The 27,856-nt window shown below is 37.8% G+C and overlaps 2 protein-coding genes across 4 annotated transcripts in view; one reads left to right on the top strand and one right to left on the bottom strand.

Annotated features, from left to right (window-relative positions):
* The window catches only part of znfl2a (zinc finger-like gene 2a), a 109,983-nt gene that overhangs the window by 72,501 nt on the left and 9,626 nt on the right, over positions 1-27,856 (bottom strand). The window lies entirely within an intron of this gene.
* LOC307161634 (uncharacterized protein) lies at positions 49-25,895 on the top strand. Its single transcript, XM_079876493.1, has 8 exons — positions 49-122; positions 3,906-4,014; positions 4,246-9,760; positions 10,258-10,326; positions 11,018-13,007; positions 13,120-13,188; positions 14,591-14,719; positions 22,799-25,895. Exons 3-8 carry the CDS (start codon positions 9,722-9,724, stop codon positions 23,020-23,022), a joined length of 2,520 nt encoding a protein of 839 aa, XP_079732619.1. The 5' UTR covers positions 49-122; positions 3,906-4,014; positions 4,246-9,721; the 3' UTR covers positions 23,023-25,895.

Here is a 27,856-nt window from a genome sequence, read left to right as displayed (position 1 = left end):
CGTTAGGAAGGAATTCAACAGCAAAATGAAATACTTCACACGGAAGACAAAGAAGAAGATTATTTACTGGAGATGCCAACTAAGGATCTAAACTTCTGCAGAGGATAAAAGTGAAGCTCAAGGTAAGTTAAGCACATATGTATGAAACCAGTTATATTAGGTTAATTAGATTAGGCAGCGGGCTAGCTAGTTAGTGCTAATTGTTGAGGCTAAGTGTGGCCTGACATGTTTCTTGTGTTTTTCCAATCACAAAATCGATCAATGTAATGTTAGCTATCACAAAATTATACAATGTAGGCTAATGTTAAGTACTTCATTTCAACTGAAAAGTGTCGTCAGGTGTTTAGCCTGACTGATTGCTAATGGAGGAACTTGGTTATTAAGTTTGTTTCTGTCTAGTTCGCGTTAGTGCTGGACGGTGGATTATTTTATACTTTAAATTAAAGATATGTTATATTACTTGTCAGGACAGGATGAGGGGGAAGATTATCGCACTTGTGTTTGACTTTTAGTATTGATATGAAGAATAAAATTTCAGTAATTGTTTTTACATTTAAGTGAACTCATTGGCAAAATATACAAGCCACAGATCTTGACCAAAGTGCGTTAACAGAGAAATTAAGTAGGCTAAAATAAAAATAAAAATACTGAAATGGTAAGTAGCTTTAAATGAATAAAATTCGTTTTGATTATGACAGTAGTTAAAATAAACTGGGGTTTGTATGGTGAGATCGTTCAAAAGAGTAGGGTAAACGTACCTATTAAGCTCACCAAAATCTACATTGAGACATTTTTAGTGCACAAGATATTGGTTTTAGTACAAGAAGTTATTTTAAAATAAAATATTGATCTCTCAAACTATAATATTTCATTTTATTTTAAATGACAAAAGTATTTCAATTAAGATGTACATAATTAAATATAAAAAGTCTGGCTGTGCTTAATGGGTACATTTTGTACCCTTTAAGCACACCCCTGTTCCCAATAAGCTCACAACAAGTTTTATTAAAAATTCTTGTTTATTTTAAACAACCTTTTTAAGGAATAATTGAAAAAAGTTTTATTTGAAGGTACAGAGTCAATCACAAAAAAAAAAACAGAACACTAATATCAAGCAACAAGGCATTCAATTTGATCAGGTAGCCTATCCTATTCATAGTGACGTGTCATCCAAACTCATTGCAACATTTTGTCTAGCTTTTGTCATCTTAAGACTGTGAAAATAAGTTTATTAATCTTTTTTTTTTTTGAAGATTAACATAGTGATAACCATCAGTTAATATTTAAAGTCTGATTATGAAGTATTTACATAGACGTTCAATGTGGATGAGCTTAAAGGGAGCACACTGTGCTTAATTGGAGCAAAAACTATTTTTAATTAATAAATGAAATTTAAAGGAAAATATTTAGCTAAATTAATAATCTAGGTAATGTATTAAGTTTATACCAATTTTAATATGAACAACTATTATTGACAATATCTATGAAATGCTTTTTCTAATTGATGTCACAGCAAAGCTGTGTGATTGTCAGTAGTGCACCCTTTAAGCTCACCTAACAATAATATGAATTATTTAAAAATTACAGCAGTTTAAAACCACAGACTATCAATAAAATGTAAAAGTATAATATTATGGATTTAAAAGTACAAGCCATTAATGCCTGTGAAGTAATATATTAGTGTAGCACACAATCTTATACAGCTAGTAAGCTGGCTATGTTCGTAGCATCTGGGCTATGTTGCTAAAACTATCTTTTAGATCTAACTGTAATTATTTCCCACATCCAGGTTCCAGGTTATAATATGCAAAAGACTAAACATTAATCTCTTAATTTTGCAATAAGTAGATGTACTTAGCCAAAATAAAGGCTTAAACATACAAAAAATGCACATTTGAAGGGCTCCTCTTCTGGTGAAAGTTTTCAGACAGCTTTCAAAATGGCCACCAGACAGTGTGCACACATATGAGGAGCTCTTTTCCAAAACGGGATAAATCCATTTCAGTAGTTTTCAGGAAAATTACATTTTTTACCTAGACCCACACATTGTGAATATTCAATTTATCCTAATTAAAATGTTTTTTTTGGCTCAGTCTGAACACGTTGAACAATGATTATTAAATCAAACAACAATATTGTTGATGATAAATTCAAAGTTTTTTATATACAATTTATTTATTTTTCAAAACGCTATAAATCCATCAATTTTTGAAAAAAAAAATGATGGTTTGTCTTTTAAAAAACAAACAAGAGAACATGCAACATATAATCAGGTACTCATAGTATAAATGCATATAAATTAAATAAGTGCAAAATCAAATGCATGAAATTAAATAACAGCCAAATAAAATAAATAGTAAAATAAAATAAATAGTAAAAATAAAATACATATTTCCAGTGATATGTTCTAATATTGTCCACCACATAAAACAAATAATTTAAAAATAACACACATACAAATACCAGTCCTTAAATACAACAATGTTAAAAATACATTCAAATCATTTAGTAACACATTTAGGCTATTAGGCTATTAGAACTATTCAGTACTTTTAATGTCACGTTAGCAGGCTTCTTTACAGGAAAATATCTTTATCGCGAGGGGGAAACCTACAAAACAGTATTATACTAGTCAATTCTGAAACGAAAGTTGTACTCACCAAACACTTTTATGAAGGTCGCCTTGCAAACGGGCACATTCTCCGGATGTCTGTTGCACAAAAGACTGTACTTAACAGATACGTTCCGGTCTTTTTGTTTGTTAATGTCCTGGAATTTCGGACGCTTCCTTGTCACTTGCGTGATGTCCAGGAGATGAAGTATGGCCTGGTCCTGGTCAACCTTGTTTTGTTTTTCATAAAAATAGTTGAAATTTACCATCAGATCGTCCGGCGACAGCCTCTTGGCCTGACAGAAACCTTTGGCGGCAGCTTTGTGTTGACATCCCACTGTTGGTATTAACGCGCCACCCGAGTGACGAACCTTCTTTTTTGTTTGTTTTTTTGTGATTTTCTTTGTCCAGTCTGCGTTTTCTACCCCCAGGTGTAGGTCCCACTGGCTCATCAAGGCCATCAAAAGTGTTACTACAGTTTAAAGCACTCATTTTGAGGAATGAATGAACATAAAGTAACAAACCTCTGTTCAGATCGCCGCCTATTTGGATTGTGTAGAACGCTCACCGAATTCTGATTGGTTGAGAGGATATATCCCGTTTAGGCTACAAATAGGTTTGGCGCTTATCTCGTTTTGGAAAGAAACTGCATCTTGCAGTACATTTTAAACAAGTAAATATAGCGATTTGTCATGAAACGTTGATGGAGCAAAATAGGTCCAGTACACAGCAAAATGACATGACAAACTCATTTTTTTTTTTTTAAATGGCGTTTATCCCGTTTTGGAAAAGAGCTCTTCATATATACACATATATCAGTGTGCAATGGTCTGATTGGTTTAAAATTACAGGAGGTATGTAGTAACAAACACATCAATTAGTTAATAAATCAAATAGGATAATACATTGCTTTTTCTTTTTATAATCTGAGCTCCAAGATGGTAGTGCGCTTAATGGGTACTTGAGCTTAATAGGTACGTTTACCCTAGTTAGTTTAAGGTTCAAATGAGTAGTTAATTGCCAAGGCTACCTGGGATTATATAGATGTTGGTTTTGTGAGAGATTAGAGCCTAATTGAAAATGTTGAGTTTATGCCCTCAAGGCTAGCAGTAAATAAATGTTATATCCTTGAGTTCTGATTTCTTGTCTTACATTGATACACAAGATATCATTGTAGTGCAGTGTTACATTACAATAACATTCTTATCTACTTATTGAACATAGGCCTACTAGTTGAATTATGCATGTCTCCCCATTTTCTCACTGTTATTTATTACAATTTTGTTTCTCTCAGTTTGAAATGCCACCACGAATCAGCCCCCTTAAGGATGCCATGCATCATGTTGTTTCGAAGACTGACAAAACATTCAAATTAGATGTGAAGTATATCAATGCAGTGAAAGGTAAGGTGGTGTGATTCAATATTCATTCAATATTCACCATCATATGCATGTCCTCCTAACCATAATCTTATGAACATGTAATGAAAAACTTCTGGGTATTTAATTAGACCCCTGGTTGCAGCTTATTTTAAATTTGCTGCCAACTATTGATGTCTTTTTTGTGTATTTGGCATCCTTTATCTATAAGATTTTATTTTATTTTTTGTGAGAATTTTTTTCTGTATTTTGCAGGACGTGGTCTATTCGCAAAGGGTGCCTTTTGCAAAGGTGATTTTGTCGTTGAGTACAGGGGAGATCTGATAAATGATGCAGAACTGCAGAGGAGAAGAAAACGCTACCACGCATCCTGTGCTGCATTTATGTTTGATTTCAAGTGGCGAGGGAAAACATGGTGGTAAGAAGTCAAGTTGCACCAAAGCTATATTCCTTATGCTAAACTATAGTAAAAAAGACACTGATTTGTGGTGGTATATTGTAATACTTGTATTCATCCTTTTCTCATGCTTTCATATTTAAGTATTGATGCCTCAAGAGAAGATGGATCGTTTGGGCGGATCGTTAATGATGCCCACAAACATCCAAATTGTAAGATGAAGAAAATTGACGTCAATGAAAAGCCTCACCTTTGTCTGTTTGCCCTGGATGACATTAAAGAAGGAGAAGAAATTGCCTATGATTATGGAGGAGAAGACTACCCTTGGAGAACACAAGTATGTTGCAAAGCACACTGTGTACAGAATATCTCATATTGTTGCAACATGTCAAGCAGGTTGTTGGTTGAATAGATTAGAATTTGAATATATTAGAAATCTATGAATCTAATTTATGTCTATTCCAATAAATGATGTACAAATCTCAGAAAGCTACAATCCAAGTTAAGTTACTTTTTAGGTCAGTGTTTCTACCCCACTCCTAAAATTTATACATTTAAAGAATGAGGTGGTACAGTCTTAGACCACTTTTCTTTCCCCAAGTTATGTGTGGCATACAATGGCCTTATTGCAACTAATGGGTGAAATGTAATCACAAAATAAACTAATGATTAACTATGTAAAATGAAGACATGTTTTACTTTTTAAATATTTTTTAAATGCTGAAATCCTGTGGTATCTGCTTCAGATTTCTCTCTTGTGTTTCCATGTTCTAATATCTTGTCATTATGAATGTTGTCTCTTACAGATAACCAGCGTTGCCATTAAAACCAGTGCAGCGAGTGCTTCTGATCCTTCTCTCCAGTCAGAGACTCGGATGGATGATGAATCTGCTCAGATCAACTCTCCTCAACAGGTAGGTTCACATTCATCACTAAAGATTTAGGTCTACTGTCTCTCTTTGTCATGGTTTAGTGATTTCTAAGCATATTTTGATGCGTATCTGGTGTAAATTAGTAAATTAAATCGTGTAACGACATGTGTCCAGTAGGTTAGTGCTAGTGGAGTATTTAGGGCCAGTTTTATCCTTCACAGGGATTTTTTTCTGGATTAATTAGTTGCTTTAAAATGGACAGTCACGACGTCCCCACAACACACTTTCAGTCAGTGTTTGAGTTAAAACTTGTGTGTTGAATTTGATGAAACTAGTCCCCATAAGGAACTATAACGTTGTGTGTGAAAGGTCCCCATGAAGGTGTGTGAAAGGTCCCCATGAAGCCGGTTTTAATCCAGATGTGTGTGAGCGCAGACAGAGGTTGACTGGACAGGAATAAATGTTTTAGATGAAGTTGATTTGTCTATTTCTCTGAAATCCTGTGGTATCTGCTTCATATTTCTCTCTTGTGTTTCCATGTTCTAATATCTTGTCATTATGAATGTTGTCTCTTACAGATAACCAGCGTTGCCATTAAAACCAGTGCAGCGAGTGCTTCTGATCCTTCTCTCCAGTCAGAGACTCAGATGGATGATGAATCTGCTCAGATCAACTCTCCTCAACAGGTACGTTCACATTCATCACTAAAGATTTAGGTCTACTGTCTCTCTTTGTCATGGTTTAGTGATTTTTAAGCATATTTTGATGCGTATCTGGTGTAAATTAGTAAATTAAACCATGTAACGACATGTGTCCAGTAGGTTAGTGCTAGTGGAGTATTTAGGGCCAGTTTTATCCTTCACAGGGATTTTTTTCTGGATTAATTGTTGCTTTAAAATGGACAGTCACGACGTCCCCACAACACACTTTCAGTCAGTGTTTGAGTTAAAACTTGTGTGTTGAATTTGATGAAACTAGTCCCCATAAGGAACTATAACGTTGTGTGTGAAAGGTCCCCATGAAGCCGGTTTTAATCCAGATGTGTGTGAGCGCAGACAGAGGTTGACTGGACAGGAATAAATGTTTTAGATGAAGTTGATTTGTCTATTTCTCTGAAATCCTGTGGTATCTGCTTCAGATTTCTCTCTTGTGTTTCCATGTTCTAATATCTTGTCATTATGAATGTTGTCTCTTACAGATAACCAGCGTTGCCATTAAAACCAGTGCAGCGAGTGCTTCTGATCCTTCTCTCCAGTCAGAGACTCAGATGGATGATGAATCTGCTCAGATCAACTCTCCTCAACAGGTACGTTCACATTCATCACTAAAGATTTAGGTCTACTGTCTCTCTTTGTCATGGTTTAGTGATTTTTAAGCATATTTTGATGCGTATCTGGTGTAAATTAGTAAATTAAACCGTGTAACGACATGTGTCCAGTAGGTTAGTGCTAGTGGAGTATTTAGGGCCAGTTTTATCCTTCACAGGGATTTTTTTCTGGATTAATTGTTGCTTTAAAATGGACAGTCACGACGTCCCCACAACACACTTTCAGTCAGTGTTTGAGTTAAAACTTGTGTGTTGAATTTGATGAAACTAGTCCCCATAAGGAACTATAACGTTGTGTGTGAAAGGTCCCCATGAAGGTGTGTGAAAGGTCCCCATGAAGCCGGTTTTAATCCAGATGTGTGTGAGCGCAGACAGAGGTTGACTGGACAGGAATAAATGTTTTAGATGAAGTTGATTTGTCTATTTCTCTGAAATCCTGTGGTATCTGCTTCATATTTCTCTCTTGTTTTTCCATGTTCTAATATCTTGTCATTATGAATGTTGTCTCTTACAGATAACCAGCGTTGCCATTAAAACCAGTGCAGCGAGTGCTTCTGATCCTTCTCTCCAGTCAGAGACTCAGATGGATTATGAATCTGCTCAGATCAACTCTCCTCAACAGGTACGTTCACATTCATCACTAAAGATTTAGGTCTACTGTCTCTCTTTGTCATGGTTTAGTGATTTTTAAGCATATTTTGATGCGTATCTGGTGTAAATTAGTAAATTAAACCGTGTAACGACATGTGTCCAGTAGGTTAGTGCTAGTGGAGTATTTAGGGCCAGTTTTATCCTTCACAGGGATTTTTTTCTGGATTAATTGTTGCTTTAAAATGGACAGTCACGACGTCCCCACAACACACTTTCAGTCAGTGTTTGAGTTAAAACTTGTGTGTTGAATTTGATGAAACTAGTCCCCATAAGGAACTATAACGTTGTGTGTGAAAGGTCCCCATGAAGGTGTGTGAAAGGTCCCCATGAAGCCGGTTTTAATCCAGATGTGTGTGAGCGCAGACAGAGGTTGACTGGACAGGAATAAATGTTTTAGATGAAGTTGATTTGTCTATTTCTCTGAAATCCTGTGGTATCTGCTTCAGATTTCTCTCTTGTGTTTCCATGTTCTAATATCTTGTCATTATGAATGTTGTCTCTTACAGATAACCAGCGTTGCCATTAAAACCAGTGTAGCGAGTGCTTCTGATCCTTCTCTCCAGTCAGAGACTCAGATGGATGATGAATCTGCTCAGATCAACTCTCCTCAACAGGTACGTTCACATTCATCACTAAAGATTTAGGTCTACTGTCTCTCTTTGTCATGGTTTAGTGATTTTTAAGCATATTTTGATGCGTATCTGGTGTAAATTAGTAAATTAAACCGTGTAACGACATGTGTCCAGTAGGTTAGTGCTAGTGGAGTATTTAGGGCCAGTTTTATCCTTCACAGGGATTTTTTTCTGGATTAATTGTTGCTTTAAAATGGACAGTCACGACGTCCCCACAACACACTTTCAGTCAGTGTTTGAGTTAAAACTTGTGTGTTGAATTTGATGAAACTAGTCCCCATAAGGAACTATAACGTTGTGTGTGAAAGGTCCCCATGAAGGTGTGTGAAAGGTCCCCATGAAGCCGGTTTTAATCCAGATGTGTGTGAGCGCAGACAGAGGTTGACTGGACAGGAATAAATGTTTTAGATGAAGTTGATTTGTCTATTTCTCTGAAATCCTGTGGTATCTGCTTCAGATTTCTCTCTTGTGTTTCCATGTTCTAATATCTTGTCATTATGAATGTTGTCTCTTACAGATAACCAGCGTTGCCATTAAAACCAGTGCAGCGAGTGCTTCTGATCCTTCTCTCCAGTCAGAGACTCAGATGGATGATGAATCTGCTCAGATCAACTCTCCTCAACAGGTACGTTCACATTCATCACTAAAGATTTAGGTCTACTGTCTCTCTTTGTCATGGTTTAGTGATTTTTTTTAAGCATATTTTGATGCGTATCTGGTGTAAATTAGTAAATTAAACCGTGTAACGACATGTGTCCAATAGGTTAGTGCTAGTGGAGTATTTAGGGCCAGTTTTATCCTTCACAGGGATTTTCTTCTGGATTAATTGTTGCTTTAAAATGGACAGTCACGACGTCCCCACAACACACTTTCAGTCAGTGTTTGAGTTAAAACTTGTGTGTTGAATTTGATGAAACTAGTCCCCATAAGGAACTATAACATGGTGTGTGAAAGGTCCCCATGAAGCCGGTTTTAATCCAGATGTGTGTGAGCGCAGACAGAGGTTGACTGGACAGGAATAAATGTTTTAGATGAAGTTGATTTGTCTATTTCTCTGAAATCCTGTGGTATCTGCTTCATATTTCTCTCTTGTGTTTCCATGTTCTAATATCTTGTCATTATGAATGTTGTCTCTTACAGATAACCAGCGTTGCCATTAAAACCAGTGCAGCGAGTGCTTCTGATCCTTCTCTCCAGTCAGAGACTCAGATGGATGATGAATCTGCTCAGATCAACTCTCCTCAACAGGTACGTTCACATTCATCACTAAAGATTTAGGTCTACTGTCTCTCTTTGTCATGGTTTAGTGATTTTTAAGCATATTTTGATGCGTATCTGGTGTAAATTAGTAAATTAAACCATGTAACGACATGTGTCCAGTAGGTTAGTGCTAGTGGAGTATTTAGGGCCAGTTTTATCCTTCACAGGGATTTTTTTCTGGATTAATTGTTGCTTTAAAATGGACAGTCACGACGTCCCCACAACACACTTTCAGTCAGTGTTTGAGTTAAAACTTGTGTGTTGAATTTGATGAAACTAGTCCCCATAAGGAACTATAACGTTGTGTGTGAAAGGTCCCCATGAAGGTGTGTGAAAGGTCCCCATGAAGCCGGTTTTAATCCAGATGTGTGTGAGCGCAGACAGAGGTTGACTGGACAGGAATAAATGTTTTAGATGAAGTTGATTTGTCTATTTCTCTGAAATCCTGTGGTATCTGCTTCATATTTCTCTCTTGTGTTTCCATGTTCTAATATCTTGTCATTATGAATGTTGTCTCTTACAGATAACCAGCGTTGCCATTAAAACCAGTGCAGCGAGTGCTTCTGATCCTTCTCTCCAGTCAGAGACTCAGATGGATGATGAATCTGCTCAGATCAACTCTCCTCAACAGGTACGTTCACATTCATCACTAAAGATTTAGGTCTAATGTCTCTCTTTGTCATGGTTTAGTGATTTTTAAGCATATTTTGATGCGTATCTGGTGTAAATTAGTAAATTAAACCGTGTAACGACATGTGTCCAGTAGGTTAGTGCTAGTGGAGTATTTAGGGCCAGTTTTATCCTTCACAGGGATTTTTTTCTGGATTAATTGTTGCTTTAAAATGGACACTCACGACGTCCCCACAACACACTTTTAGTCAGTGTTTGAGTTAAAACTTGTGTGTTGAATTTGATGAAACTAGTCCCCATAAGGAACTATAACGTTGTGTGTGAAAGGTCCCCATGAAGCCGGTTTTAATCCAGATGTGTGTGAGCGAGGTTTGCTGGACAGGAATAATTTTTTTTTTTTCTCTCTCTCTGAACTCTGATCAGCTTTTTTATTTTTAATTTTTCAAATACTATAATAATGTAAAATGTCGTTTATACTGTTATCTTTTCTTTTTACAGATTGTGATACACCTCCGAAATGAAAAGGACATTTTTGTACCAAGACTGAGACGGACTAAAAGTATGATGGTAAGGACTCAAGTCACAACAAAAGACTCAATGGCTATGTTTACATGCACTAGTTGGAGTTTTTCCCTCTTTTGCTCCTCTCTTTTAAATCACTAATTTGAAAGCGAAAGTAAAATGTGCACGGCTGCACAGGCATTCATAATTTGAATTTATTCCTATGGAAGCTCGCTCTGCTCACTCTTTACATGTGATTAAGGTGTTTACATATGAAGGCTTTTCAGTCTGATCGAGCCATCAATCTGATTACTAATGGATTATTTGGTTGCATGTAAACGTAGCCATTGCCATTTTTTATTGATTAGTTATGTTGCTTAGAGCTGCCATCAACATTTTATTCTCATTATCAATTACTCAGTGAAATGTAATATATATTCTTATGTGATAAATCATTTTGACTACAAAATATCAGAGAATCAAAAATTTGCATCACCTTTACTTTAAACCCATTACCCATCAGATGTCCTTATTTTTGTCAGAGCAACTGCCCAAAATGATTTATTACACTGAGAACTTTAGTATAACATACAGTAAGTAACAGAAAATCATCACATGTGACAAAATACTTGACCAGTTCACTGATTATCACAATAGTTGGTAATTTATGTCTGTTAATTTACTGATCAATTAATTAAATGCAGAAGTTCTACCTATTTCTAATTATTATTATTTTTATTTTATTTATTTTTTTAAGATGAAAGACACAGATCTTCAAGATTCTGGTGAGCTCTTTGATTCTACACCAGAGAGTTCAGATAAATATGTTCCAGATACCACTTCTGACAGTGACAATGACAGTGATGTTAGCCTTACACTAAACCCAACAAAACGTCAGCTTCTTGATGAACTGGATATTGATGAATCTGGATCAGCGAGTTCCCCTGACTGTGACACAACAACGTCAGACAAAATGCACAGCCTTGCGTCTGAAGCATCTGGAACAGGAGAAGAACCCAGTTCAAGTCAGAACACAATAGACTGCGTAGTTGTTAATGCATACCAAAAAAGAGATGGCAGTAGAGTGTACAACAAGAGACATTACTGCTTGTATTGCTCCAAACCTTACGCTAAGATGGCAAGGCATCTAGAAAGTTCACATGCAAATAATTCTGATGTGGCTAGAGCTCTAAGTTTTCCAAAGGGTTCAAAGGAGAGAAAAAAACAGCTGGATTATATCCGCAACAAAGGGAACTATGCCCACAATGCTGCTGTTATGGAATCAGGAAAGGGGGAACTGGTGCCATTTAAACGTCCACCTAAAGAAGCGCAAGGAGAGGATTTCATGCATTGTGCGTACTGTCAAGGACTTTTTACAAGAAAGGTCCTGTGGCGACATATGCGTTCTTGTAGACTTAAACCTCAGTCAGTCCCCCCCAAACCAGGAAAAAACCGTGTTCAGTCCATGTGTACATACACGGGGCCTGTGCCTTCAAACATGACCAAACAACTGTGGGGAGTAATCAGTGCCATGAATCCTGACCCAATCACAGATATAATAAAAAATGACAGAGTAATTACTGCAATCGGGCAGCACTTGTTGAACAAAGGAGGGCTATCAGCCAAAAATAAACAGTATGTGCGGGAGAAGATGCGAGAATTGGGAAGGTTGATTCACAAGGCGAGGAGAGTCACCTCGTTAAAAATGATGGAAGATTGTGTAAATCCAAAGAAGTACATGGAGACTGTCAAAGCTGTCAAGTATACGTGTGGATATGACAGTGAAACGGACAAGTTCATGATTCCATCGCTTGCAAACAAGCTTGGGAATTCCCTGGTTAAAGTGAGCAAACTCTTAAAAGCTCAGGGATTAATATCAAATGACAAACAGCTAGTTAAGAATGCCAGTGAGTTTCTTGAAGTTCATGCGAATAAGTGGAACGAGATGATCTCGGCTACTGCATTGAGGAACATCAGTGAAGCAAAGTGGAATGTGCCCACTATCATGCCCTTTACTGAAGACGTCCAGAAAATGCATATATATCTCAATCAAGTGCAAGACAAGTGGTTCAAAACACTCTCTGAAAGTCCCTCTACCAAAGCCTGGATAGAGATGGCAAAGGTGTGTCTAGCCCAGATGATTCTCTTTAACCGCCGCAGGGAAGGAGAGGTTTCGAGCATGCCTTTGTCTGCATTTCTATCAAGAGACACTTCTGATCCACATGAGGATGTGGACTGGGCACTCTCTGAAGTGGAAAAAAAACTCTGCAGACACTTCACAAGGGTTATCACAAGGGGAAAGCGTGGTCGACCAGTTCCAATTCTTCTGACTTCAAAAATGCTATGTGCCTTAGAACTCCTTGTTAAGCAGAGAGAGACTTGTGGGGTTCTGAAAGACAATTCCTATTTGTTTGCAAGACCAGAAGCCATGACACATTTTCGAGGGTCAGACTGCCTCCGTGGCTTTGCAAAGGCGTGTGACGCAAAGTGTCCCAAGTCACTGACATCTACAAGACTGCGAAAGCATGCCGCAACCCTTTCAACAGTGCTGAATATGACTGACACCGAGATGGACCAGCTGGCAAACTTTCTTGGACACGACATAAGAATCCATCGTGAGTTCTATCGACTCCCTGAAAAGACTCTGCAACTTGCCAAGATCAGCAAAGTTCTAATGGCTCTTGAGCAAGGAAGATTAGCTGAGTTCCATGGCAAGAACTTGGATGAAATTGGGATAGATCCTGATGGTATGGTATTTTATTTGACTTTTGTTTGATTTTCTGTTTACCATCTATTCATATACCACGTGTTTATGATCCATTATATACCATTGTTAAGCTGTACTTTGAACTTCCACAGAAAAAGTTATTGACTGTGATGAGGAAGACGGGAGCATACAGGAGGGACACTGTTCATCTACTGTTGACGGTTTGTATTACTGTCAAAATACACTACTACATTTTGCAGTTATTCATAGTTTTCAGTCACGTAACTTGTGAAGACCTGACAGACAAAAACATTGTTCTAACATCATAGCCAATATTAAAGGGGTGGTAAAACGCCTTTTTTCGAACGCTTGATTGTGTTTGTGGGGTGCACTGTAACGTGTTCATGCTTCGTTTTAAAAAATTTGCATTATTTTTCACATATTTAACCATTATTCTACACTGCTCTGTCCCTCCTTGTAAAAACGGTCGGATGATTTCCGCGTTCTATGAAGCCCCCTCCCTTCAAAATACGCAATGGGCTCAGATTGGTTAGCTGGACCAGTGTGTTGTGATTCGTTAAGCGCCAAGTGCACGTTGTTCGGAAACGTCACGCCCCCTTATCTTTACCGGTAGTTTGTGCTTCAGTAAACAACGGCGTCAATATTGCCAAAAGTTACCAGTTTGAGCCCGAATCAGACCCAGAGAATGTTAGTGGAGAGGATCGAGCAGAACATGTTCAAGAACGGCTGTTAAAGGACGTTTCAGAAAAGTATGTTTGAAAGGTACGAAAAATAAATCATACTTACAGGTTGTGGCCCGTAAACAGCTTTTGTTTTTAAAGTTTCAGGACTAGCCGTTGTGCGAATCCTTCATCGGAGGAGGGGTTTATGTAAATATTGGGCTTAGTGATGTCAGCAAGCCCGCAGGAATGTCGTGTAGTCCCTACTTGGCCGTTTTTTGTAGTTCTTAGAAATTGATTTCTTTAAAAGCAAATATCTCCCTTTGCTTTAAACTTTGAAAGTTGTAACTTTGCAGATGTTGTTTATGCTCAAACAGCAACATTACACACTAACTAAAGTAAGAAAAGTGAAATCGTGTTATACCACCCCTTTAAAGGAGATGCTTCAGTATGCTGAACCAAATGCTTTTTTGACGAAATGGCTCATTGTGTAATGAATCAAATGCCTCCAAGCTATTATTCAACATGTCTTACACTAAACATTCATTCTGGAGTGAATATGTTTTGTGAGTTTACTACCATAAAAATTTTATTTCATAGGAGAAACGTGTAAATTTGTCGTAAAACACTAGCTGATCCGCTCTCTTCTCGTGTTGGTTGTGTCATGGCACAAAACGAATCATGTCAGATGATTAAGACATGAAATAAAATGGTTAAATACTCAGTTTACTTGAGCTTATGTTTGATTAAATGTCTGCTGGAAAGATGTAGTTCAATTATACTTGCAATAATGAACAATTGCACAGGTTTAGGGTTTATTGTACTTTAATGATTTTAAATAATTAGTGCATAAGTGTGACAAATAACATATTGTGTATTGTCAGCATTCTATAGTAAAGTGTATATCTTTCTGAAAATGTTGAACTTAGATTATTTTCCATAGAACCATCGGCAGAGGTGGCACTTCCTCCTACCGAGGGGAATGACATGCCGCCACCACCCAAGAGACCCAGACCACCATCAGATGAAGAGATGCCTACAGGAGCCAGTGCTGTGAGGCCTTCTTCCAAAGGTGAACTCTTTACACATTTCTAAGACTAAATTAGACCCTTTAGGAGCACTTTAACCAGACCTGCCAACCTGTACGCATTTTGCGTAGCGGATACGCATTTTGACTTCAAAGTACGCTGGTACGCTTTGACACTCTAAACTATGCAAAAACCTGGTGACGCCTCTGCACGCGCTGTCCTCAAATCAAGCAACAGCAAAAGAAGAAGAGTTCAACCAATCAAAGCGCTGGGTTCAATCCCCAAATAGCAAGCGGGTATGATTGACAGATGCGTAAGGCCTATCATTAAAAAGAGACTGAAAATCGACACCAATAAAGATTCCCGCTCGATCCCCCTTCCTCTCCCGCGGCCGTCGTCTGACTGATTTCATAAGTGAGGACAGTACAGTACTTCTGACTCCTGAAGGTAAACGGCCTGGGCTCGATGTGGAAAGTTGATTGTTGAGTTAACTTAATCTTATGGATTCGATGATCACACAGATCGCATGGATTATCTTAAAATACTCCGTTAAGTTATTCATGGTCACTCAGAAAAGAGGAAGACATCATTCAGTCATGCAAATAATAAAATGCTCAAGTAATGCTGAACTATAAATCTTGATATCGCTATTAAAATCGCTTGTTGAGAAACGTATGTTACGTTATTGTGTTAATTGTTACATATATTTATTTTGTATGAAAACTAGCGCGTTAGTTACTTATGGATAAAAAAAAGTACCAATGTCTCAGTGCTGCGCAAGCTCTCACAAAAAACACGACGCGCGCACACAGAGAGAGAGAAGATAATTGTAAAATGAAAATTGACGGGCTAAGTTTAAATTTTGTTCTTGCTTGATTTTTTTGTCAAAAAGCATTTTGTATTATCCATCCCTGTTTTTAAAATTCGTTAAATGACGGACGTTTTACTGTTAACACAGCCCTCATTATATGTCGGATTCGGAACTTATACTTTATATTATTTTTAGAATAAGTGATTCGTTATGCTATTATTGGACTCCTGTCTATTCATTGTCAACTGTTTTCTATAAATATGTTTGTATTGGCTAACATTTATTCAGCTAATGCGTGTCCTGTTTAAAATGTACAATGTTTAAATGCAAAGACAGCACGTCACAAATAGAAGCCCTTTTCCCTGTGGTATTTAGTATCATATTTGGATATTGGAAAATAAATTAATTAGCCTATCTTAATTGTACACAATGTTCCTATGTTATCTTTTTTATTTATTTATTTTATTTATTTATTTATTTTACTGTGTTGTAGGGGTTTCTTAATTTTAGACTAGTTGACGAGCACACATTCTATGCAATGCAATATATAGCAATTATATAATGCATGTGTGTCGTCATCCAAACAGCCCATACAATCACCTCCACCCACCCCAGGTCATTGACTGATAGGCGAATGTTTGGATTTCCTGCCGTTATTGATCTGTCCGTCACAGCCTGTGTGATTTCCACTTCCTGTGGAGTTTTTTTTTTGTCCTGCGACTAACTGACTAATAAAATTGTGGTTGATTATATATATACAAACTTTAATGTCCTCTCAGACTGCCGTTTGAAGTCACTGCTTTCAAACTTTGTGTACGAGGACTCTATAGTTTCTGTTCAAACAAATAAGGAGCCCAGCGTCTTCAACTATTCCACTTGTTTGAATTTTTCTGCTGGAAATGTAAGTGAAACAGTAAGGCGTCGGAGTTTTATAGTTCTCATGTTACTGATATCAGGAAATGTATTACCAAATCCTAGTCCTTTTAATGACACTTCCCTAACGTTCAAAGTTCCTGCTGATTCTAAATCTAGATCAGGACTAGGTTTTTATTCATATGAATGTGAGAAGCCTGCTTCCTAAGTTTGATTTGGTGCGTATCTGGGCAAAAAATACCAGTGCTGATGTTATAGTAATATCTGAAACATGGCTTAAAAAAAGTTTCAGATAATGCCATAGATATTGATGGTTATACTGTTTATAGGTCTGATAGACCAAATAGGGGAGGGGGGGTAGCAATTTATGTTAAGGACAGTTTTGAAGTTGCTGTGTTGCTCTCTGAGTCAGTAGTTAAAATGTATGAATTATTAGCTCTAAATCTTATCGTCTCCAAGACTTTACATCTTACTGTAGTCGGTTGCTACAGACCTCCATCAGCTAGTACTGATGCCATTTCCTCCCTGATGCACTCGGTGACTTCTTTGAACTACAAGGAGCTTGTTCTTCTCTGTGATTTTAATGTGAACTGGCTACAGTCAGTATCTGATCGTTTTAAAGCAATTTGTGATTCTTTAAATCTCTTTCAGCTAGTTGAGACACCTACCAGACCTAACTTGAAGGATTACAAAGTCCACATTAATTTATCTTATTTTTAGCAATTTGCCTCACAAGTACTCTTTGGCCTCTGTATATGCTAATGATGTTAGTGATCACTGCGTCGTTGCCATAGTCAGAGATACCAAATTACCCAAGCATAAACCACGTATTATCACTAGACAATGTACACGACATTTTAACGAACAAGCCTTTCTTTTTGATGTAGCACGCTATGATTGGGACAGGATTTTTCTTATTCCCGATGTTGAGTCTGCCTGGAAATACTTTTATGATGGATTCTTATCAATCATCAACAGGCATGCACCTTTTAAAAAATTCCGTGTTAATGGTAGGGATAATCCATGGTTTTCAGAAGCCCTCTCTGTTCTAATTCGTGAGCGGGATGTTGCTTGGGCAAAAGCTAGACATTCTGATGTTGGCTCCGATTGGATCCGTTTTAGGCAGCTCCGGAATAAATGCACAGTCGCTATTAGAAAAGCAAAGGCTGATTATTTTATTGAAAATACTACTATTAACTCAAATAATCCCAAGAAATTTTGGCTGAATATAAAACTGATATCAGGTAGTAAAAACAAGTCTAGCTTTCCTTCATGTATAAAATTGGATTCCACTAGCGTATCAGATAAAGAACATATGCTCAATTGCTTTAACCCTCTGGGGTCTGAGCTGTTTTCTGGGCCCTGGAGGTGTTCTGACATGCTCTGACATTTGTGCTTATTTCTGTTACTTGTGACATTTTCATGGCTACAGTCTAATTACACTGTATTCAGCACAAACTCTGCTACAATAATATATCAGCAGCATGTGTGTAAAAGTTTGTAGTTTTGAGATAATGACATTTATGCGTGGTTTGTGAAAATACAAAAAAAAATTCTCACTGAAATAAGGTCATGAAACCCATACTGATTATTTCTTCACAAGACTTTTGAAAATTGTATGACGTAGCCTAGAATATTTGCTCTAAAACTATGTGAAAATCACCCTGACTGCTCAGTCAGAGAAGACAATATATTGATTTAAAATTTTTACGACGTGTTTTGTGCCACAAAACTTTATGCGGGAGCTCATTAATATGTAAGCTTTTCACACCTGAGAAAGACAAAGACCCTCCTCTAACTGCCCTATTAGGAGCTATCAGGCCCCTATAATTCTGAGCAACCTTTCACAAAGAATGAGGAGATTTAAAAAAGAATGGCTTTTAGATTGTTTGATTTATTTACAACACAACATAATCCAAAGACAGAGACCTTTGTGCCATTCCTAAAAACATTGTACATACCTTTCATTTCCAAGGTGTTTGATTTTCAATTTACCATGTTCATGTACAGAGACTCATGTGAATGTTGAAGTCAGCAAGACTCAGTGGCATCTGGGCCCTGAAAAAAAAAAAAATTGAACATACTGATATCAAGAGAAAGGCCTGCACGATTTTGGGAATACATTTTAGATTTTTCTGGTTAAAATTGCTTAAAATAATAATAACTAAGCTAGAGAAAAATATATTGATTATCATGTTACTTCAAATGTTTCCATTCGTTATGATGATATGAAATGAGATAATAGTAAAAACATGAAGCCGTTTGGTGCGTTTTGCTTTTCGAATGTATCAAATATGATACATTCAAATGCGATCGCTCTCAAATATAAAACATTATGGTTACCATATACATATCTACGTTTGAGCAGATATCCACAAACACAGTAACGGTAAACACGGGTCTAAATATTATAATATTCACCATTTATCTAGCAACAGTTCAACTGCAATGTGAAATTTATGCAACAATAACTAATATGTAAGAATTTCTTACCTGTATCTTTCTTGTCTTCAAATCGCATTTTTCTTCTTCTGAGGTAGCCTAAATCCAATGTAAGCTCACAGTGCGCCTTTCAAACTCGACGAAAAAGCAGAGACTTGTGAAGTGTTTTGGTGTTTTGTTTTTGAGGTAAAGTTAATGAGCGCTATCGCGTTCCATGTGGAGATTTGCATGTGAATCTCTTTTGCGCGAGTGGGCATGTTCAAATTAAAAGTAATTAGGAAGCGTTTGAGAAGCTGGACATCTTGTTGGTTTTATACAAATTACTTAAACAGAGAATATTTGTTTTCAGTTTGAATCAGATCATTTAAAAGTACACACTTAAATGTTTATTAAGGTATATGGCTCATAAATGTGTGACAAGTATTCGCTGAGTTTTGTTTCAGTTTATAGACGTGCTCAAGAAAAAAAAGTTCACCGCGACGGAGAGGCAGAACGCACACCCTGTTTATTTTCTTTATTTTACAAAAGCACAATGTTTTGATTTGATTGTAAGTGGACACATACAAAAGTAGAAATATCACAGATTCTTTTTTTATATTTCTTTTTTCTGTATGACCATAAATGACGGAGAAATTTAAGTTTATTGTGCTACAATGTGAAGAAAATCCAGCAAAACGCGCGGGCGAAACAGTACTACAACGGCTATTTTGAAAGTTTTAAATGATATTGTAGGGTCAATGGATAATGGTGAATTTTGTGCCTCGCTTTTTGATTTATCAAAGGCTTTCGATACAGTGGATCATGGAATATTGCTGCACAGATTGAAGGTTGTTGGTTTATCAAGTTACGTTATTCCTTGGTTTAAAAACTATCTGAGCGGAAGAACCCAGTGTGTTCAAGCCGAAGGTAAACAATCTGATTTATTAGAGATTTCCAAAGGTGTTCCCCAAGGATCGGTGCTGGGGCCCCTTTTATTCACCATTTATATAAATAGCCTTGATTATGACATTCAGGATGCCAACTTTCATTTTTATGCTGATGATTCTGTTGTGTATAGCAGCGCTTCCTCTGGACAGCAAGCCTTGTCTAAGCTTCAGTCAGCCTTTAATATTATTCAGTCAAGGCTTCACAGTTTAAAACTTGTTCTGAATACTAATAAAACCAAGTACCGTAAAACTTCAAATAATAGCCGAGTCCCAAATAGACGCCTGTCTCTTTTACACGCCTGGTGTGGCTACAGGTTTGGATAAATAAAGGCCGGTCTCAAATACTGGCCTGGTCTGTTTTTTTTAGTTTCGGGTTGTATTTAATCTTCTAAAACCCGTCAGATCGTCTGTTTAAGCCAGTTCTATGGAGCAGATTGCGCACAAGAGAGCCCTGTGCATCTGGGCGGAGCTGTTAGCGCAAGCAAGGCAGGCAGAGAGTGTTAGCGCCGTGTCGCGTCTATGACAACTCGAGGTTTCGCACACCGGACGAGAAGCGCCGCGTCACGTCTATGACAACTCGAGGTATCGCACAACGGACGCGCACTTTGTCAGTTAATGGCCAGCAATATTGTTGTGTTTAAGGACATTATGGAATTAAGATCATGTCTGTACTATGTTATGATTGAACTGTATTAAATACATTAAATGAATTAAATACAATCGTTGCTTAGTCTGCAGTCTGAATTCACTTTACCTCAAAGCGTCCGTTAACTGAATGAATTGAGAATATCACCTGAAAATCCGATAACATAAGCAATTTTCATTCAACCAGCTGATTTCTGTAAATGAATGTAAAACTAAATGAATATTGCAGCACAGGGTGAAGTCTCAACACTAAATTAAAGGCCTGTCTCATATAGACGCCTGTCTCAAATACAAGCCGGTGCAGTTCGGCGATTTGGGAAAATAAAAGCCCGGGCTATTATTTGAAGTTTTACGGTATATGTTATTTTCCAACTCAAAAAAACTTGAAAATAATTTAGTATCTCTTCAGACCCTTCAAGGTACAGTGATTGAATTAGTAAAAGAGTACAAATATCTAGGCATTATAGTTGATGATGCACTATCTTTTAGCTCTCATATCACTCAACTGAAGAATAAACTGAAAATCAAGCTTGAGTTTTATTTCAGGAACAAGTTTTGCTTTTCTTTTAATGTAAAAAAGAAATTAGTCTCTGCTACTTTTCTCCCTGTCCTTGATTACGGTGATGTTGTATATCAGTTTGCACCTTCTTATCTTCTTTCTTCCTTAGATGCCGTTTATCATGGTGCTCTAAGGTTCATATCAGATTGTAAATCTTCAACTCATCATTGCACTTTGTATGACAGAGTAGGTTGGCCTTCTCTGTCTATCAGAAGAAAGATGCACTGGTACTTAATTATTTACAAAGCCATCTTGGGGTTGTTGTCTTCTTATCTTTGTTGTTTTATGCAACAGAAAATTACCAAGAATTATTTTCTTCGTTCGCAAAACTTTTATACTCTTTCTGTTCCTTTTACTCGAACTGAGCTAGGTAAGAAGTCTTTTATGTACGCAGCGCCGTTTGGTTGGAATTTCCTCCAATCTAAATTAAAATGAGAAAATCTGCTGACTCTAGACCATTTCAAATCAGTTATCCGGCAAATGGAAGTTGATCTAACAATATGCAACTGCTTTTAAGTGTCTTTTAAAGGGTCATTCCACCCATTTGAACATTGTTTTTTATTTAAAGTGGGTCATATATGTAGTCGGAATGTAAAATAAATTTTGAATTTGGTGCCTTCGTGACCGAGGAAAGACAAAAAATAACTTCAGGACGCATTTGTATGAAAGACAACAACTCCCACAATGCACCACATTGCACAGCTCCGCAAGCCACTCCCACTAATCCAGAAAGCGAAATCACTCTTCCGTCTACAAGGCTAGCTACCACCAGAGCTTGATATTCATTTCACACAAAATGTCTATTTAGTTGGCGAACTCATTAGAGCATTACTCCTCGTTTGTATTTCTTTCGAAAAGGTGAATTATTGCATGGTACCTGGATGTTCAGTCAGAACATATGCGGTGCGAAACTAGGATAGTTCTCAACACAAACGTCCGTGTCCTCGTCTGATTCAGAGATTTCGTCCAGGAGAAATTGTCATTGTTGAAATTCTTTGCCGCAGACGGACTCTATCTCTGTGTTCGTAGCGGTTCGTAGTTGCATAGTGAGATCACCGGCGCCACCAGTCCGCCCTAACTCGAGCCAGTCCGGTCTCCTCGTCCGCGGCAGGCAGGTCTTCTGCCTCGGCTGCTCTTCGCTATAATGCGGCTTGTAAAGGTAGCCACAAACACCTGATTCAAGCATCAGACTTCCGAAATCCACTTCTTCTATATCATATTGAGCACTCTCCTCCGCTATTGTCATAACTTCACATCTGTCTCCACAGCGCCTGTTAGCTTAGCTTCAAACAAGATGGAGGATATTGCTTTCAGTTTCAGAGAGTAAAGTCCCACCCACTGATCTGTAATAGGTCTAGCGTGAGCGGTTCCCGCCCCCTGGGAAAGATGAGGAACGAGTGTCTGTAGTCTCAACAGAAATCCCTCCCTCTTACACTTCCTCCTACAATGACGCAAAATGACGATTTTTGCGTCATTGTAGGAGGAAGTGTAAGAGGTAAATAACGGATTTCTCCCGTCTCAGGGGAAAATGAGAGAGTGTTGCACGACCATTCAATAGTATGACTGGGTTTCTAACAATGCAAAGCTTAATGCAAATGGGTGGAGTGTCCCTTTAATTTGTCTGTGTGATGTTTATCTGTGATGGAACTGATTGTACTGCTGCACATTTTGGCCAGGACACTCCTGTGAAAGAGATGTTTATTCTCAGAGAGCTTTTTCTGGTTAAATAAAGGTTAAATAAAAAAAAAAAAAAAAAAAAAAATAGGGGGCAGACCTAATAAATACTGATAATAGGATTCAGAACTTCGGATTGGAATTCCAGCACACACACTATATCATTTCAATTGTTTTTTCTGTCCACTTTTAGGTAAAAGTTCCCAGAAGAAGACCGCCTGGCAGCAGACAGAGGTGCAGGCGGTGGAAAGGCACATGAAGCGATTCATCACATCGCTCACTGTACCATCAAAGAGCGATTGTGACAAATGTTTAAAAGCTGAACCAGAAGCACTGAAGAACCGCAATTGGAAGACCGTAAAGTTTTACATTTATAATCGCATTACAGCTTACAAAAAGAAATTGCAGTGCAAATAATAATAATGTGAAGATGCAACTCTGTCAGGGCAGGTTTTGTTAAAAGATGTTAAAGGGTTAATATGTTTGGGTTTGCTAACCCTTTAAAACAACAGCAACACTTGTAGGCTATAGAATAACTTAATGTTTGCACTATGTTTTATGATGACCGTGATGAAGGCCACCAGTCGGAAAGCATTGGTCGAACAACAAAGTAGTTCTAAAGTTGTAGTTTGTTTAAATTCACATGTCTGTGAAAGGAAGCATGTGTGAAAGTGACTTTTTTTTTTTAATGATTTTTTAAATACTTTTAATTTCAGGACTTTTTGAGGTTTGACTTCATTTGAGTTATTTTGTGAAGTTGAACTCAATAAAAGTTGAATTCAGCAATTGTAATGTGAATTAATGTGTTGAAGCTCAATTAGTAGTAGATTTTGTTTTATTTTTTATAAGTATCAGGTGAATGAGTAGCAGCTGATACTGGGAGGTTGGCTGAAAAAATTACAATTATAGAAAGAATAGTTTGAAGTGGAAAGGTTTAAATGTTTGACTTGTGGGTATGAAATGGGTTGGAAAATATCCAGACAATAATTCACTACTTGTATGCAATCCTTTGATGTTGCAGTGAAAAAGTTCTCCATTCACATATATTCCACTTCAATCACACTAATATTCCAATCAATTGTAGGAACAATCAATCGATCCAAACAAATATTCTGCATGTTGAGGAGATGATTACAAGCACAACACTAGGGCCTGGTTTCACAGACAGGATTTAGATTAAACCAGGATTAGGCCTTTAGTTCAATTAGGACATTTTAAGTAGCTTTTATAAACGTGTCTTAGAAATAAGCATTACTGGTGTGCATCTTGAGACAAAACAATGGCACTTGGACATGGACACAAAGGACTTAATTTAAGATGTGCTTTCAGTTAAAACGGCTTAAACGCACACTTTAGTCTGAGACTATCTTAAGCCTGGTCTGTGAAACTGGCCATAGGTGTTCTATGCAAGAGTGAAGCTTGGTTGTAGATTGAACCCATTTTTATTAAGGGCAAATGGACAAATGCAATCTGAGGAATTACTTTGTATAAATGCCTATTATTTGTCATTAGTAATATACTTCTTGTTATATCTAGGTCCCCACAAATCAAAAGGGGAAGTTGTGTGAATTATGCAAATTAAGTCCCCACAAATCAACTGGGAGGTTGTGTGAATTATGCAAATATTATGCAAAGTATGTCCCTATAAGACATGTCCACTCGATTTTTCAAAAGTCCCCATAACGCATGGTCAAATCATTACTTCATCAATTCAGATATCTGAAGGCGTGTATAAGTTATCAAAGCTATGGTAAGTATCCCTAATTTTTTTCATACCTCTAGAACCTTTAGAAAGGGTGGTCCCCACAAGTGATGATCATAAAGTTGGTCCCCATCCAGCATGGAAACCAGTATGTGTGTGTGTGTGTGTGTGTGTGTGTGATGGGTAGGTTTAGGGAACATAAGGCTGTGGGAACATAGGCACGCTCCATGTGGAGAGAAGCCTCTGTGCCCCATGCCATCCACACACTAACAGGCTTGTGGAAAACCTAAATGAAACCATTAAGAGATGAACCTTCATTAACGGGTTGCTTTGTGGGAATGCAATAAGGCTGGGCAAAAAAAACAGATTTTTCGATTAATCGTTTTTTTTTAAATGTGGTCGATTCAAAAATCAATTCTCAAAGGCCATGAATAGTTTTTTTTCCATATTTATTTCCGCACACATTGAACATAAGATTAACGTTAATCTAATTACTAGTCTTCTCCACTAGATGTCACCCTCTTATTTGCCTTGTGAAGCAAAACATTAGTCTGTCCCTACAGTCAGCGGACAGAGTGGCCCTCACATGTGACGTGGACGTCAAGACATCAAGACACCTGTCACAATTACCTGCCCCTATTTAGATGACTGGGTTCTCATTTCAAACGTGTTGCAGACCCGAGCTATGCAGGATAGTCACACAGGGGCAAATACATGTGCATTGCTTTCAGATGCGTTGGAAGAGTGGGGGCTTACTGAGAAAGACCCGATCATTGTGACCGACAACGCTACCAATATGATACGTGCCGTGGAGATGATGGAGCTGCTCCATATCGGCTGCTTTGCTCACACAGTAAATCTAGCGTCACCAGCTGCGCTGAAACTTCCGGCCATCTCTCGGCTGCTGGGTCGAGTTAGGCGCGTAGCGTCATTCTTTCACAGGAGCGCTAACGCTAACAACGTTTTCAAAGAAAAACAGACGCTACTGAACTTTCCCTGTCGCAGACTTAAAATTGACGTGGTGACCAGGTGGAACAGCGCGCTGGACATGAATGCATTCATTATGTATGAATTTCTTCTGTTGAACACAAAAGTTGACTTCCATAATATTGAAAAAAAAGTCATTTTGAGACCAAAAACAGTTTGGTTCCCCATATTCTTCATGTATTATACATGATGAATACATACATAAATGATGACATAATTTTTTTTTTTGGGGTGAACTATCACCAATAAGCCAGTACTAGTTGTCCTACATTGTTCATAGGCTTGCAGCCTCCATGTTACAGCTAATTTAGTAAGATTTTAAAATCTTAAAAATGAAATAACCTGATCCTGTTTGATCAAGGAATGCGACTGTTCTGACTTTTTTCAGCATACATTTTTCATCTTGCATCAAAATTGTATTGTATTTATTTAACATAATTGTATGCATTTGAAAATTAGAGATGGGTTCTGTTTTAATGTACCCAAGTGCACCTAAATTAAAAGTGTTTAATATACAGGTTTGTGACTCTTAATTTCTTTTTATTAATTAGCCTACCCACTTGTAAACTTATGTTCACTATTCTTTTTTTATAAATATAGTATTTGTATTAAATCTATATTCATTGAGTTGAATCGAGAATCGAGTATAGAAAATCAAATCAAGATCAAAAATTGAATCGAGAATCGAAATCGAGTCTATATACCATTCATGATATATAGCCTATATAAAAATAAAATCATTAATAACTTTTAAAATTAAGACATTCATGATATATAGCCTATATAAAAAATAAAAACATTAATAACTTTTGAAATCAGTTTTCCCGTGAGTGGAAGACCCGGAGTGGACTCGGAGCGGAGTGATTACAGAGCGCTTAGAGTTCAGAGAGGACCGTGCTTTCGCTCCACTCCAGGCTTTATCACATCCCCTCAGCAGGGTGAACACACCTCGTCTTTCCCTGATTTAAGACCTATTAAGGCTACATCTCAGGGGGGCAGGGTTTCATAAAACACTGAAGCTTCCCCAGGCGCTGCCATTGATTAGCCGACCCCCACCTGCTGTTAGCATCCCATTGACTCCCATTCATTTTGGCGTTACTTTGACAGCGAATAACTTTACATCTGAGGCGTTTGAAGACTCCATTTGTCCATTATTTATTTCTAAAGAAACACTAAAATGTATAAAAGGCTCCATTACTCTGTAGCTTACGTTATGGCCCCGTAGAAGCAGTTTTTGTAAAAATAGGCTAACGATTGCGTCACAGCCACGCGACTCTCTGTCGCACAGTAGAGAGATTACCGTATGGACAGGAGGAGAAGCTCGCGGGCGATCGGGGGGACGTCGAGGCAAAATGACAAAATAATGAATCAGAATACATAGCAAAAGTTTCTCCTGCTCCAGCTCATGGACACCTCCTACTCACACTCTCCGTCTCTGCAAGATTCGGAAGGGAATGATTCAGATTTCTCTCGGCACAGCTACGTCGTCAAGCTCAGTTTGCGGTAGGCTACGCTCAGCCATCAGGAAGAAGTGCTTCTACTTGACTTCACTTTCCTCTGTTGAATCCTATGGGGTCGCTGTGTCCAGTTTATATACTGGCTATGCTACGTCTACATTAATCCGGATACATTTGAAAATGGCGTTTTCGTTTATAAACGCTCTCGGTCCACACTAGCGTTTTTGAACGTTTCAGTGTGGATGAAAAACGCTAAATTCACCTTTACTGCGCATGCTTAAAACCCCACAAAACATCACTGATATGATTCAGATGGAAAAATAAATAATGAAGTTATTGCGCAATTCTCCTGACAGGATCATTTTTAGTAAAATATCTCAGCATTCACTGATGCGGTCCAGGTCGCACGCAGACACCATATGTTTGGTCTAAAACTGCTCTCATGTATTGCCGCAGGACAGCAAATGTGCGTAAACTCTGTCATCTTTGCAGGACTGTGATATGAAGAGTGTGCAATGTAGAATATTTTATGTGAACGGCACATAACAGGCACAATACTGGTATAAACATGAATATCTATTGGTACAATATGCGTCACATGACTAAACTTACGTCATCGTGTTTAAACACCACCGGTGTTACAATATATTCGGTTCCTGAAATATCTGGTTCCAGTGGGTGGAGCTATCACGAATATCCACGAGACCATAGCGTGGACGGGGCGACCAACACAAGCCAGGGGACAGAAGTTATTAGCGTGAGCGCCTCAGATCGCATTTTGTCCTAAACTACTCCTAACTGTTCGTTTGACTGAGATCAAGCTTTTTAAATGTCTATTATTGCATGTTTAAAGGGGTCATATAATGGTACATGCACTTCTACAAGTTGATTGTACTGAAGTGTGTGTTGGCAGTGCCTGTACACAACCATCATAAAATGATAAAAATCCGTCCAGTGTTTTTTAGCGCAATTTTCCACCGGACAAATTGCGATTGTTAACTCATGATTTCTGTTCTGTGCGTCTGTGCGCACCAATCTTGCACTTCTATCTACTCCTCAACCAGACCACCTAGAGACTTCGGGTTTTCGGCATTATGTTAAGGAA

Source organism: Squalius cephalus (genome assembly GCF_949319135.1).
Source record: "Squalius cephalus genome assembly, chromosome: 7".
Classification (NCBI taxonomy): domain Eukaryota; kingdom Metazoa; phylum Chordata; class Actinopteri; order Cypriniformes; family Leuciscidae; genus Squalius; species Squalius cephalus.
Note: the sequence above shows the minus strand (reverse complement) of the source record. Positions and strands in the feature narration are given on the sequence as shown.

Excerpts from the sequence above, each read along its gene's own strand:
- LOC307161634 (XM_079876493.1), top strand. The coding sequence starts at position 9,722 with ATGGATGATGAATCTGCTCAGATCAACTCTCCTCAACAG. Across the intron at positions 10,327-11,017 it reads GACGGACTAAAAGTATGATG|ATGAAAGACACAGATCTTCA; the intron begins GTAAGGACTCAA and ends TATTTTTTTAAG. Across the intron at positions 13,008-13,119 it reads AATTGGGATAGATCCTGATG|AAAAAGTTATTGACTGTGAT; the intron begins GTATGGTATTTT and ends GAACTTCCACAG.